We start from the raw sequence: 16,169 nt of genomic DNA on the forward strand, positions 1-16,169 counted from the left end.
TCTTTGAATATATCATTTTTAAAGCAATAGTTTTTTTACTCAAATCTTTGCTTCTCCCGGGTCCCTGGAACAAAATATTTTGAGATGGGGGTCCGCAGCCGAATACATATCGTTTTGGGGCTCCTTGACATGAAAAAGTTTGAGAACCACTGACATTATATCAGCATAAGTGTTTCAGAAAACAGTTTTAAAATGATTTAGAAGACATTTGTAGAATCCCCTGAAGCAATAACATTTGAGTTAGAAATGTTCGCTTTAAAGTATATATTCAAAGATTTGCACACATTTTCACGATGCCGTGCTATGAGCTTGTAGATTTGCTATTTTTGAATAGCCAAAGAAATCTAAAAATGACAGATTCTTTCCCGGTCTGAATGGGTTAAGAGACAATGCTTTGTCTCTGTTCCTTTTCATTTTCATAGAAAGAGGGGTGAGAGACACAGGAACTGGGAGCAAGGGGAGTGAGAGAGAGAGAGACAGAGGACACATCTTCCTGCATGCCAGCACCATCTGGGATGCATTAGTAGAGGGGAAGCAGAGACAGAATAGTTGAGACATTACAGTTAGATAGTCACTGCTAAAGATGTACAAACCACACACACACAAATACATTCTATACACCTGGGGTACACCATGGGGAAAATGACTGGTGGGCCCATAAAACATGAGCGAGCGTTAATATAGGTCAGTGTTGTGGTCTGACATCATGGTTTGTTAAAGGCCCCATGAATGTCTAGCAGATGACTAGCAGTAATACCATTCGATTCCACATGTTTAATATGCTTTCTAAAAGTTATCTAGCAGAAGATTTGCTAACGTAGCGGTTAAACGGCCTTTTCAATGTGTTTTCATTGTGCAAAAATCACTCTCTGGAACAAATTCTGATAAGGGCAAAATTTGGTACCCTGGACCTACTTTGGGCAGAGGGGAGTGGGGGGCGTGTGTGTGCGTGTGCGTGTGTGTGTGTGTGTGTGTGTGTGTGTGTGTGTGTGTGTGTGTGTGTGTGTGTGTGTGTAGGGGAGGGGTTGGCCATGTCCCTGGTCCCTGTAGGCCAGGCGGTTTGCCAGTGTTTTCACACTTGGAACATTGTGTATTCCATTTACTAGGACAGTAGTCCATGAAAATAACCTTCACCAATAGATAAATGTTTGGTTAGTAATGCTAATTGAGAAAAACACGCTTGGACACTGTCGGCAGTTTTAAGGTAGCTGATGGGATAGTGTTGTCCACCACATTATTATGGCATCCCAGGTTCACATATATATGTACACACAGTGATGAAACATAGAGAGCACATTTACAAGGTGCGTGACATTTAGATCTGGCTCTCTTCCTCGCCCCCCAAATCCCTCCCGTACTCACATTGTCCATCTGCTTCCAACACTGATCCAAATACTGCTGGGCCTTCCTGCCCTCCTGTAGATGCTACACACACACACACACACACACACACACAAATAAACATTCACATATGTCGCCTCTGTCGGGTGGAAACCTCAAATGTCCAAAACATACATTTTGTTTGTTTTCAGGATTCAAATTCAAAAATAGCAAAATTAGCAGGTCTACAAGCTCTAGTTTCGAGCTTGTAGATCTGCTACTTTTGATGCTTGTTTTGTGTGATGCTGTGGTTATGATCAAGTAGAAAATGCACATGGTTTCTTCTGCCCGACAGCAACGATATTGAATTCAAATCAAAACGTTTGCGGCCACAAACACAGCCTTGCTGAGGAAAACAAAAAGACTGAGGCCACAAACCACAGATCTACAGAAGTTCAGTGAACCTCGCCAGCTGTACATAACACATCATAATAATAATATAGGACTCTTTATGGGAATACCTTTTCAACTAGTTATTGTGCAAGTTTAGAGCCCTCTAAATGGTTATCGAAGGTAGCAGAGGAAAAAAAAATATGACAGAAGCTGGTATTGGTAAATGGTTTGTATTCCCTGTTAGAGAATTCAACACATTTAACCCATTAAGACCTGAGGCCGCTTCTAAACATTTTCTAAATCCTAACCGTTTTTCGGAAAAAAATGTAAAAAAATAATTTTCACGATTTTTCAAAAATAGCAGATATACAAGCTCGTAGCACGGCACTCGGTGCCGCGCTATGAGCTTGTATATCTGCTATTTTTGAATAGCCTAAATAAATCTAAAAGTGACACAGATGCGTTCCAGGTATTAATGGGTTAAAATAGGATAGCTTATGAATGTTTTGTAACAAAGATAAGCAAATAAAATAACATGTTGTGTTCATCTGCTCCTTCCTAAGGAGGAACGTTGAACACAGTGCAATGATATTCCAACACTGGGTCTGCGTCCAAATGTGGGTTATAAGTGTCCAGAAATTTTAAATCAGTGCAATTAACTGGTCAGTAGTAGGATAAAATATGGAACTGTACGATCGTAAGGAAACTAGTTAGAGCTTGAGTTGGCTCACGACGCATAATGAGAGTTGCGGGCGGGACGCGTTGTGAGATTGCAGACCAGCTATTTTTTAAATAATTTGGAATATTTATGTGGTTAACTGGTTAAATTAACACTAAGGATTTTTGTGTAGATTGGGGGGTCCCAGAGACAGAAAAAAAAAGTGTCAAATGGGGGTCTGTGGCCTAATGCAGGTCCGCTTCCCAAACGTTTTAGCTTAAGACCCAAAATAGAAATTAGATGTTTGCCAGGGACCCAAACAAGTGAGAATAGCGTCGCTTGTCCCGACTTACTGTTTGGGAAACAATGGCCTAATGCATATCGTTGCTGTCCGGCATTTTTTTTCCATAAATCAGTGCCACACCCTTTACGTCTGTGTGTTGGTAAAAAAAATATTGAACCAATGAAAAGCATTAAAAAGAGCTTCTGACAAAACCAGCTAACTCCATTAGATCCTCAAACTTTCTGCTAAACCAGCTAACTCCACCGGTTTTGCTGACTTCAGGCTCCACCCCCTTTTGACCTCCAACCTCATTGTGAGCTTGGAGGTCCATTCAGCTGTTCTTATCAATGATGATAAAAACCTCCTAACTCCACTTTTTTTTCATTTCCTGAAAAATGTACATTTTGGAGTAAGGCTGAACGATTAATCGTTTTCAAACCGAAATCGCGATTTGAAACCACGCGATTAGCTAATCGCAAAGGCCGCGATTTTTTTTATTTTATCATAATAAATCATTTTAATATTCATATTAATCCCAGAGCACCCGCGGGACTTGTCTCCTTCTCTCCAGAGTGGCTGCCTGCCTCTCTCTACAGGGAGCGAGAGGGCAGCGAGCCCCCCCCCTCTCTCTCTCTCTCTGTCCCTCTCATAGAGTTAGGTCTCCGTCGGCTACGAGTATTTAAAGTTTGTCGAACGGCCGTGTTGCGCAAATCCCTGATGCCGCGCGTAGCGGTAAAACATTATTTTCGGTGCGACACAAGCAGTGTAGTAGTAGTGTTGCTCCTATCTATGTTTGTTTCTGTAAGTGTAACTTATATTTTTCCCATCATTATTAAACTATTACTGTTGGATGCAATGTAAACAATACGATGGAAAGCACTTCCTGGTCAGTGTTGCCAGGTTTTGTGAGAGAAATAAGCAACCCTGTCTATGAAAACAAGCCCAAAAGAAGCGACTATGAACTGTATCTTTGTCACTTCTGTTATGTACAGTGGTGGAAAAAGTACTCAAATGTTGTACTTAAGTAAAAGTATCAATACTGCAATGTAGAAGTACTCTGTTACAAGTAAAAAGTCAAAATGTACTTGAATAAAAGTACAAAAGTATTGGTATCAAAATGTACTTAAAGTACCAAAAGTAAAAGTACTAATGTTTGAAAATAGCAGATCTACAAGCTCACAACGCGTTGCCTCACGGCGCGTTGTGAGCTTGTAGATCTGCTATTTTCAAATAACCTAGGTATAAAATAGGGCCAAAGTGGTTAATGTAGGTTTTACAATATTATAATTTATATCTGAAAAGTAAGTAGTCACTAAAGTTTTCAAATAATTGTAGTGGAGTAAAAGTACAATATTTGCCTCTGAGATGTAGTGGAGTAGAAGTTAAAGTATTGGAAATTAGAAATACTCAAGTAAAGTACAAATACAGTACTTAAGTAAATGTACTTAGTTACTTTCCACCACTGCGTTATGTATTCTGAGTTTTTCACTTCCAAGGAGTAGTAGTAATACAATGTACAGTAGGAGAGGACTTTGCCTTGTGAGACAAAAAAGTGTTACATTTTTTAGCTGAACTAAACAATAAAAGCCTGGAGATCGAGGCTACATTTTAGTTGAATGTTAATCTACATAAGCTAAATACTGGATATCAGTAAATATGCTTCTTTAGCCATAAGTGAAATACCTACTTATTTCACTGCTGTGAATTGTTTACACAAAAAGGTAATTATTTGTTTAATTTTATTTTTATTTATTGAACTTCATTTCAGAAAAAGCTTCTCTTCTTGAGCCATAAGTTAATGACTTAACAAGTTCAATGTTGGGTTGTTTACAAAAATAAGCTATTTCTATTCCAGCTAAATGTTTAAATATATACATGGGAAAAAAAGTACTTGGAAGATACATGTTGGAAGCAATGAAGCAATTCATATCTTTTAGTTCTCATCCTTATTTATTAGGATCTAGAACAGTAAATAAATGGTATGCCATTTGGTAATGTTCCATTACTTCCAATTACTTTTTAAACGTACACAGTGAATACTAAACTGAAGCTTGACTTAAAAAAATGTTAAAGATTATTATTATTATTTTTTTTTTAATCGCAATCAAATCGCAATCGCAATATCAGTCAGAAAAATCGCAATTAGATTTTTTCCCAAAATCGTTCAGCCCTATTTTGGAGTTAGATGGTTTCTGCCGGACAGCAGAGATATCAAACTGTGGGTCCTAAAAAAAAGGTTGGTGGTGCACTCACGTGTTTCCTCTCAGCTTTGAGGTCTAGGCTGTACCTCATCAGCTCTCCGTACACTCTGTGACCCATCTCCTCTGCTACCACCTCCCTCTGCCCTGCATAGTCATTCAGCTCGTTCAGTATGGAGTAGAACGACAGGCAGGACGTGAACCTGGTGGAGAGACACACGTTAACACATAAAAAACACATAAATGCACTGTGGCTGAACGTACCATTATCACTGCTGCTAGACAGTAAAATCCTCAATGTTATTTAGTGAGTGTAGAAACGGACCTCTTAAGAGTTAACACTGAGGGTTTTGGTGTGTATAGACTAGAGCATTGGTTCTCAAAGTGGGGTCCGCTTGTAGATCTGCTATTTTTGAAAAATCGTGAACATTTTTGCAAATCTTTGAATTTTAAAGCGAACATTTGTAACTCAAATCTTTGCTTCTGGGGGTCCCTGGAACAAAAATATTTTCGCGGCCAAATACATATCATTTTGGGGGTCCTTGACATGAAAACAACGAAGTCTGACGTAATTTACGCATCCTACCTGGGTCACGTTTTCTTTTCCCCATTCAGAATTCCCATAGACGTGTTTAATATCGCGACATATAAGAACTGTGTTCCAAAAATAAACATGATCCTGGCGGTTTGACTCTTATGATATGAAGCATCAACTGACGGTGAGAAAACGCTGACGTTACTGCTGCCGAATTAGTATTCGCCAGAAACAGACATTATCAAATATGAGTGACTGACTATCGTAAACGATACAGTCACCTCCCTGACAATAGCTGTGTGTGTGTGTGTGTGTGTGTGTGTGTGTGTGTGTGTGATAAATAGGAGAGAGAGCTGTTGTTCACTTCCTTCACTATGACCACAGCTCTCGTACATTCTCTTCCATTGCCAATTAGTTAATTATACAGTATGAAAAAAACATTCTGTGAAACCGGTTTGGCCAATCAGGGAAGCCCCAAACACACAGAGATTCGGTGTGTCCTCCGCAGACCTTCAGAATTGAAAGGCAATAGTATATAAAACCGAAGCTGAACACAAATTAACTCTCTTACTGCCAGACTTATTTCTGGCTGCATGCACCCACTGCCAGCGATTTTTCAATTTCCTTACCTTTTTTCAAGTAGTCACAGAATATTTATCTCCAGTATAATCGATCCCCTGATGGTTGCTAATCACTGAGGGTTTCACTTTGTGGTTTCGCAAATGTCAACGAGGTCATCGCGACCTCGTTGACATTAATTGTCTGCCTTTGAAAATAGCATGTCTGGGCCAAAAATACATAGTAAAAAAAAAAGTACACAGGAGCCAAGATACAGCCTTTTTTAAGTAATAAGTTAACCAAGAAGTGAATGGAGCAGCAAATCTTCTGCTGAACGTAAAAAAAATAAAAATAAAAGTCGTCATAAGTTGTTCTTGGCAGCCATGGCGTTATGACAATGACTCGTTATAAGTCGTTCTTAGTTGGCAGTGAGAGAGTTCATATAAATAGAATAACCTAAAGACAGTAGCACACTCAGATTAAATCACCCACTGCCTTTAAAGCAAATTCTCTGAAGGACTATCTGCTTCAAAGTGCTTTGTCTCTTTTAGGGCCATTTTGAGCCCTTGCAGCCTCTCTAACATTCAAGCACCTACCGGGTGACGTCAATTAAAAAGTCTGTGAGGGTTCAGCGCTTTAGGCTTCAGGGAGGACATTGGAATTGGGCCATGAGAAGCTGTGTGTGTGACAGACACAGTGTGGAACAGGAATGCAGCGAGGCGATGAGCGGAGTGGATTTTCAGGAATATACTCACTGGGGCCTGGCCCGGGCGCAGAGACAACATTAAGGACCCGTTCTCTCCCCACGACTACGGTATTATTGTTACATTTTAGTTTGGCGTGAAACCGGCAGACGGCGGAACGTCGCATCATCATCGCGTCACACACCAGCAGAATGGTCCTGACGCAGTGCAACCAAGGTGACAGTATAGAGTCATGGGAAGATGGTAGGTGCTTATGCCTTATATATATATCAGTGGTTTTCAACCCTTTTCATATCAAGGTCCATTATTTATTCGGCATTTGAGTCACGGACTCTCAGACCCAAAACTTAGAATATTTTGTTATCCTTGGATACGATTTATACATGCTGTATTGATGTGGTGCCAATAGGAGCGATAACAGGCAAACGCTGATAAAAATAACAATTCTTTAATTAAGTAATGCTGATGTTTAACAATAATTTAACTCATGAGAGCGTAAAATGAAACGCTCTCAAGAGTTAAAGATCTATAAGGGTCCATTTGGTTACCAACTCTCCATCATATAGCTGGGGACCACCTGGAACCCCCTCAAGGACCACCCCGGACCACTGGTTGAGAACCACTGCCTTATATCCTATTTGTGTGTGAGGAAAAGCCTACATTAATGTTTCTGTGTAAACGGACGCTAGAGTAGGAATGATAAGTTAAGCTGCTGGTTGTATCATAAATAAATGTTCAAGTCAATTACATAACACCAGCAGAAGACCCTAGACATAACAAGAGTCAACTTATTGGATTGACCTGCTGTGACACCGTCCTACTACTAAATTCTGCTTTCACTAGGAACCCATTGTGTCATGATTATGTGTTAAAAGAGCTTAACAGTGAAACCACTCTACGGTAATGTACTGTACTCACCTTGGCTCCTCATCTTTAGAGCGCTTTGGACAATACTTCTTTACCAGGTTCCTGAGAGAGAGACACGGAGAGAGAGAGAGAGACCCAGAAAGGCAAGCAGGTTAGAATGAAGTCGTGTTGGACAAATGGGTGGAAAGCAAGTGGAATATAGACCATAGGTATAGGTGAGTGAAAATTATAGACAGGCAGGAAGATAAGAAAAGCTATTTTAAAGCAAGGATTGATATGATGCGAGTGCATTATTGAAGATGAATCAAATATTTAACCATCAAAGTCTCTGTCTTTTCCATCCCCTGAGGCTCTGAGCAACAACACTGGCAAAGCAGGATGCAAATGATACAGCCTTACTAGAAAGCATGAGTGTGTGTGCGTGTCTACCGGCGCTTATTCAACACTAATAACACACACACACACACTTAACCCATTAAGACCGGGAACGCATCTGTGTCATCTTAGATTTCTTTGGCTATTCAAAAATAGCAGATATACAAGCTCATAGCGCGGCACCGAGTGCCGCGCTATGAGCTTGTAGATCTGCTATTTTTTTTTTAAATCGTGAAAATGTTTTTTTTAATATTTTTCCCCGAAAAACTGTTAGGATTTATAACATTTTTTTCATCGGCCTCAGGTCTTAATGGGTTAAGACTTGTGGGAGTTGAATCTTTGATGGTTGTTCAGACGTGCAGTAGCACTGTACTGTACTGTACATCGTACTCTGCAGGGATTTCCTTTGATATCAAACACAAAAACAATAACCCCCTGCAGTGGAGCATTCTACTACTGCACTGTAGCACTACTGCCTTTGTGTGCAGAATGTGTGTGCTTCATGAATGGAGTGTGTGTGTGTGTGTGTGTGTGTGTGTGTGTGTGTGTGTGTGTGTGTGTGTGTGTGTGTGTGTGTGTGTGTGTGTGTGTGTGCGTGTGCGTGTGTGTGTGTGCTATACTAGGGGTTACATTGTTTATTGTGCTGAGCAGGTTCAATGTGTACAGAACAGAGTTGTTGAGTTCAAAAGATGAAGACAACAATTTTGCCAGCAGCACGTCTTTAGGTTGTGTGTGTGTGTGTGTGTGTGTGTGTGTGTGTGTGTGTGTGTGTGTGTGTGTGTGTGTGTGTACCTACCGTAGCTGCTTGGCATAGTACTGCTCTATCTCCAGTCTCTCCTTGACAAACTTTGCGTAGCGCTCCAGAAAATCTATCCCCCACTGAGTGTGTTTGTCCAGATTATCAAACTGGTCCTGGAGCGGAGAGGAAGAGAAAAGGAAGGATGAGGGAGACGAAAGGGGGGGAGGGGCGGGCAGAGTGGGAGAGAGAGAAAAGATGGAGGTAAAGTTAGTACTTTAAAGTTAGGGGCATGGATTGTAAAATTTTTTTCTTTTTGTCATTTTCATGCTTTATTCAGAGAGAGACAGTGAAGAGACAGACAGGAAATGCGGGCCGAGAGCAGGGGAGTGACATAAAGCAGTGGCTTTCAAAATTTTTCATGCCAAGGACCCCTAAATTGATATACATTTGGCCGCGGACCCCCATCTGAAAATGTTGTGCCAGGGACCCTCGGAAGCAAAGATTTAAAAATGTTCGCTTTAAAAAAAAATATATATATTCAAAGATATGCACACATTTTCAAGATATTCAAAAAATAGCAGATCTTCAAGCTCATAGCGCAGCACTCGGTGCCGCGTATGAGCTTGTATATCTGCTATTTTTGAATAGCCAAAGCTAGGTGGTTAAATTGATTGTGATGCTATGTTAACTAATTTTGCTGGGGACCCCCCTGGTACCCCCCCAAGGACCACTGGTGGTCCCCGGACCACTGGTTGACAACCACTGACATAAAGCTAATGGTCCGGTCGGTCTGCCACGAATCGAACAGATTACTGGCGGTCAGGCACTGGTATGCGCCCTGAACACTCAGCTATCAGGTCCTCCCTAAAATCCTCTGTTAACCCATTCCATTCCCGAACGAATGAGCTGCTAATGGATTAATTTAGAGAGGCTACAAATACTGTACAAATTAAATACATTTGTACACTGTGTCACAAATGTATAGATTAGCACTGAGGATGTCTCTGTGACGTGTGTACTACTAGACTATGTTGGACGAAATTGATTCAATTCCTGACTGTAAATCAAGGAGTCCCAGTGGGATCTTATCCACTGTAGTCTCTTCTTCAAGAGGGGATTTGGGGGGCAGATGTCCCACGACTTACCCAAAATGTGACCTTTGACAGTGAACTCCCTGGTCAAATCTTCAATGTTCATTTAACTCTAACTGTAAAAATGTTTATTACACTCTTGAGTTAACAACACTGAGGTTTTTACTGTGATAATTGGTCTATGGTGACTGAAGTCTGATGTCTGAAAGGCAAGCGTACACAAGCCTCAGTTCCCAGGTGTAAACCCTAGCAGAGGCAATACAGAGAGGCAGGCAAACATGCTGACTAACAGGTCTCTCTCTGTCTCTCTCTCTGATCAGTGTAATTAAAACCCAGGTTCAGCTGAGTGGACACAAACGTAAAGATAAAATGGATGTACTACTTCTGCCAGCGACTTGACAAGTGGGGCATTTCCCCACACACACACACACACATACACACGGTTAAGTGACACGGAGAGATTTTTTTAACCTAAGATATTCGCACTTGCAGAATATTTATAAAAAGCATGGGACAAGCGGACAAAGAAAATGTATTTGTGATGTACAGTATATTTGTTTTGGGGTATTAACCAAATATTTTCTTTTTTACTCGTGCAGTTTCTGTTTCCAGGAAGTGAATGTGATATCGTTTATTTATGTTTTTGGTGTCCTATAATCCCGTAAGGGATGGGTCTTACGACAAGACACGAAAAAAATCATAAATCACACACACACACACACACACACACACACACACACACACACCTCTCTTTCCACATTCTCGTCTGTTCCTCTCCATCATATTTTAGGCATATTGCAGTCTCATCCGAGGCTAAATGAAATGAGTCCAACAGCATAACAATGTACGCTCGTCGCTTAACCATGTACAGTATCATGTTTGTGAGAAGCAGGAGTGCAAGGAACAGGACAACGGTAACCAGTTACCAGTAACCAGAGAATAGAATAAGTGAAAAGAAAACCAGTCCTTCATTCCCAGAACAGTTTCATCATCAACATTAAGTATACACATGATAAAAGGCAAAGCACACAAAAAAAGGCCTATACTTTCCACAACTCTCTCTTTGCAGAGAGTATTTTCCTATTCATCTTCCTCTTGTTTATCCGTGTGGCAGGTGTTATAATCAGTAATGTTGCTTTATCTGATCGTTAACAAGATAACTTAGAACAGATGGGCCGATTTTTGTGAAACTTTAACCCTTTACAACCGGGAACGCATCTGTGTAACCACTTTAACCATTATTTTATACTAAAATATAGCAAAAATAGGAGATATACAATATCTACATATATTCTAGATCTGCTATTTTCGAAAAATCGTGAATGTTTTGCAAATCTTTGAATATTCTAAATCCTAACAGTAGGCCTACTGTTAAGATTTAGAAAACATTTTTAGATAATGTATTTGGCCACGGACCCCCATCTCAAAATGTTTTGTTCCAGGTACCCCTTCGGAAGCAAAGATTTGTCAAAAATAGCAGATCTACAAGCTCGTAGTGCGGCACTCGGTGCCGCGCTATGAGCTTGTAGATCTGCTATTTTTGGAAAAATCGTATATCTGTTATTTTTGAATAGCCAAAGAAATATTAAAATGACACGGATGCGAATCCGGATTGAATGGGTTGAAGGAATAATCAACAATAGAGTGACCCGGAATGGGCCAAAGAGGTAAAAAAAAAAGGCCAAGATCACAGTCAAACGCTGAAGAAGAGATGTTGTGGGAAGGGTTTGTTGCACCCCCAGGGTTTAATTATTTCATAATAAATCTGGGCAGGATCTCAAAAGACAGTCACAGCACATAAATGTTTTAGTGGATGCTGCCATTCAATGGCTGTTATTCTAAAATGTTTCATATTATTTACTACTTCATTCTTTATTAGCTATTTCTATGTTTGATTCTTTTCACATGTCTTAGTTTAGATCAAGGGTCATCAACGTTTTTCAGGCCAAGGACCCCCTAGCTGAGAGAGAGATGAAGCAGGGACCCCCCTCTATATTATGTGTTTCAGATTAAACTTTTATTTTTACTTGGTCTGCTCTTTTTTCCCTCTACGCCTATTACCTCTTTGCCCAAAAATAGCCGATCTACAAGCTCACAACGCCTCGCAAAGTTCTCCTCAGAAAAGGGATGCTAGGGTTAAAATGGTTAGTGTAAAAAAATAAATAATCATGTCACACAAAGATTTGGCGGACCCCGTATAGTAGCTCTGAGGACCCCCCTAGGGGTCCCGGACCCCCTGTTGAAGACCCCTGCTTTAGATGATTGCCGCAAGGTAATGATCGACCGCAATCCAATGAATCCATGTATTTCACCAACCTGACGTCTATACCTCCCGTTTCTCAGGTCATAGTGTGGGTTGTTTATCTCTAGGGCAGATATGCTGGTAGCAGCAATAGCTCTAACTACTCAACTGGAAAAACACCATCTTTTACAGCCCCCTGCACACGGCCCCCCTACAACACAGTAACCACCACGCTGTGTGTGCAATACCTAGTGTGAGTGTAATATTTATTTATTCTCTATGTTGCGTTTACAGAAAGTAATTCAAAATCTAATTTTAGGGACTTTTGATAAAAATACACAAGAAATTATGTGAAAAGGTGTGAAAAACGTATTTTTCATGGTTGGGTTAGGCTACAATAATGTAAAAGATGCACATGCTACTGTCTTTGTTTATTTCTGAAGACCAGTTTATGGGCCAATGCAACGCTGTTATTGTAACTTGGATGTAATTGTAACTTGGATGGTCATTTGATGAAAATATTCAAATAATCGTTATTAATAGAAATATAGTAATCAAATTTCATTTTGGTCACTTTTACACATCCCTAGAGTGCATGCTAGCGAACATGTGCATGTTTGTAAAAAATATCATTTTGGGTACTGCACATAAGGAGCAATGGCATTTAGGGTTAGAATTTGATTGATTGCAAGATGTATTTAGCCTTTAGGGTTCAGTCAGATAATTAATGCAATCAACACAAAGTCCTCAAATGTATAATTTTGTGAGAATTGTACATGATTCCACTGTATACTGCATGCTCACAATAGATAGACCACACCAGAAGAGAGACGCATGATTAGAAACATTTGTGAAAACATAAAAATAATGTTTGGGACTGATTAGGGAGAAATACATATCACGGTTGTTTTGGTAAGGTTTTTTTTTTGCCTTTATTATTACTCACCAATTTTAGGAAAGAAGATGCTGAAACTTTATATGCGAGGCCCCATTTCAAGTGCAAGGAAAAGAAGGATCACATATATTAGCCTAGTTCTGTCCTGGGGTCAGCCATCTTAACCCGTTCAATCCAGGAACACAGCCGTGTCATTTTAAGATGACTTTGGCTATTAAAAAATAGCAGATCTACAAGCTCATAGCGCGGCACCGAGTGCCAGCTTGTAGATCTGCTATTTTAGAAAAATCGTGATAATTTGTAGCCTGGTAAACCCTCCCTCCGGAAATCTCATTTCTATTTGATTCCTGGAGTGAGTCTGGCCTGATCCGCCTTTCTGCAATATTGGCTGTGTATGCCAAACGGCCGAGCCTATCAGCGTCGTCGCTCATTGTTCTGTGATTGACAGCTTACGTTGGCCAATCAGGTGGCGAGTTCGAGTGAGCCCAAAACACGAACGGCAGCCATCTTTTTCTTGTGCGGCCAATTCTCCGCTATTTTTTTACTTCAAAAAGCTCTCTAACTTCTATTTTGAGGCACGGAATTTACTTATAAGATATCGTTTGGATAGAATTTAGTTGTTTAACTTCATATATGTGGTCAATTAATCATGACAAAGCCTATTTAAAAATAAAAATTTAGAGAACCGGTAGGGGCGGGCAGTGACACCATTGTATCCGAAAAAGGCAACCCATTTTGGGTATGGCTGTCTCAAAAGTCCCGTCGCGTCACATTAAGACTGGTGAACTGCTGATTGGCTGAAGGGGAAAAATTATCATTGGCTGAAGGGGTTGTCAGTCAACGGTATTACTCCCGCCCAACTCCAGCACAGCCAATATTGCAGAAAGGCGGATCAGGCCAGACTCACTCCAGGAATCAAATAGAAATGAGATTTCCGGAGGGAGGGTTTACCAGGCTAGATAATTTGTGCAAATCTTTGAATATATATTTTTAAAGCGAACATTTGTAACTGCTAAATGTTTCAACAAATGTCAAATTTTTATGAAAAACTATTGTTGCTATATGTATTTGGCCGCCGATACCCATCAAAATATTTTGTTCCAGGGACCCCCAGAAGCAAAGATTTGAGTAAAAAATGTTGTTTAAAAAGAAATATATATTCAAAGATTTGCACAAAAAATTATGTTCAAGATTTTTTTTAAATAGCAGACAAGCTCGTACAAGGTACGAGCTTGCAGATCTGCTATTTTTGAAAAGCCCAAAGTATAAAATAACGGTTTAAGTGGTTACACAGTACATGCGTTCCCGTATTGAATGGGTTAAAACAAGAAGCAGTAGTAATATCAGCCTGTAAGGCCCAGATTGTGGCAGACAGGGAGAGCAAAGAGAAACATGAGATGATTGCCTCCTTGACCGTGTATCCGGCGATCATATTCTTCAAACACAAAGACAGCAAGCAGAGAGCAGGCTCTTAAAAAGGCATCACAGAGCAGACCAAATTATTTAAACTTCCTTGTAAATGGTGCACTGCATTTATAATATAGAACCTTTATCCAAAGTGCTTTACTATGTGCATTACATTCACCCGTTCACACACACCTACGGCGGAGGAAACCTCGCAAAGGAGCACCAACCTGCTCATGGGGAGCAGCCAGAGGTTCAGTGTCTCTTGCTCAAAGACCCGGGAACCTTCTGCTTCCCAAGCGGCCACACTAGCTCCTGAGTAGTGTTGATTTTTGACAGCAAATTTGGATTTAGTTTTAGCCATAGTCTTTTGAATAAAATTCCATTTAGTTTTCGTCATATTTTAGTCATCTGAAATGTTTTACTGTTAGGCTAGTTTTAGTCGACTAAATATCATAAGATTTTAGTCGACTTTTAATCTACAGTTGATTTAGCCGACTAAAATGTGTTTTGGCGGTGCCTTGATGGGATCCTAATGGCTGATTTTACACTTGGTTGCGTGCTGAAAATAGCCGATCTACAAGCTCACAACGTGTCGCAGCGCGACGCGTTGTGAGCTTGTAGATCTACTATTTTCAACACCTGAGCGCAACCAAACATACTTGTCTTGGTTCTACTGGATCTCTTCTCCACTCGTCCCTCCCTAACATTTTAGTCTAGTTATTATTTGTTGACGAAATTGTCAGTATATTTAGTCTTAGTTTTAGTCATCATAGCTTAGTTTTTATTTAGTTTTCGTCAGTGAAAAAAGGTAGTTGACGAACATTTTTCGTCATAGTTTTAGTCGACGAAATCAACACTACTCCTGAGCCACTGCCGCCCCCAGTTGTATACTATGTACTCATACTGTACTACTAGTAACTGGTGTACTGACCACCATGGTATCACTGAGCTTTGACTGACCAGCCAAGTGGCCTGACCCGGAACCACATGGATAATCTGTGTGGTATTGTCAAGAGAGAAGATGAGACACTCAAGACTCAACCACACAGATGAGCTTAAGGCGCCGCTATCAAAGCAAACCACGGGCTTCCATAACACCTCAGCAGTACCACACAGGCTGATCACCTCCATGCCACGCCCCATTGATGAAGTCATTAGTTCAAAAGTAGCCCAGAGTCAGACCAAGTACCGAGTGAATAAATTAACATACTTTTCAGATGGTCGACGTTTCTGTATTATGAATCCTTCTTTTGAGTGGTTTCATGTAATATTCTAATATTTTGAGATATGGATTTTTGATTTTCATGAGCTGTATAACAATCATCAAGATTTAAAAAAAAAAACGGTTTTAAATATGTCACCTTATCCGCAATGAATCTAGAATATATGAAAGTTTCACTTTTTGAATTATATTACACTAGAAAATGAACTTTTCCACAATATTCAGTTTTTTTTTGAAGGATCTGCATGTAGACATGAGTATGATAAACAAACATGTCATTTACTAATAGACCTGTGCTTCGGCTTGACCATTTTGGACTGACAAGACACAGTGGTTTATAGTAGATGTTTACAAACCAACTTTTATGGTAACCAATAACCACTGAGGTTATCGGTTTCTGTCCATCTCTTATGTCTGTTTCGTCTCAGAAAAGCAGGAAACGCCATAACGCGATAGATCAATATTGGACGGTGCATTGAAAATTCTTTTGTCTTCTCTCCTCGTGTGTACAGTGTGTGACCGTGTGTGTGTCAGTGGTTAAGTCGGGCCTCTTGTCTCTGTAGTGGTGTGTCTCTTCATGAATTAATAAGGGAGTACTATGAGCTCATCATCCTGTGTAGCTACTGGCTGAATGCAGTCAGATTGGCTCACTGGGGAGATGACAGCATATTACTGAGCATAG

General features: G+C 40.2%; 1 protein-coding gene across 2 annotated transcripts in view; it reads right to left on the reverse strand.

The window, feature by feature from the left end:
- Positions 1-16,169, reverse strand: part of LOC308087598 (formin-binding protein 1-like) — a 65,300-nt gene that overhangs the window by 20,955 nt on the left and 28,176 nt on the right. For both annotated transcript variants that reach the window (XM_080431565.1, XM_080431564.1), the window contains exons 2-5: positions 8,688-8,803; positions 7,568-7,618; positions 4,908-5,055; positions 1,363-1,425 (exon numbers count right to left, since the gene is read on the reverse strand). In XM_080431565.1, coding sequence (XP_080287691.1) covers positions 1,363-1,425; positions 4,908-5,055; positions 7,568-7,618; positions 8,688-8,803 — 378 coding nt within the window. The remainder of the gene's footprint in view (positions 1-1,362; positions 1,426-4,907; positions 5,056-7,567; positions 7,619-8,687; positions 8,804-16,169) is intronic.

The sequence above is a fragment of the Gymnoscopelus braueri genome, assembly GCF_963280865.1.
Source record: "Gymnoscopelus braueri genome assembly, chromosome: 6".
NCBI classification, from domain to species: Eukaryota; Metazoa; Chordata; class Actinopteri; order Myctophiformes; family Myctophidae; genus Gymnoscopelus; species Gymnoscopelus braueri.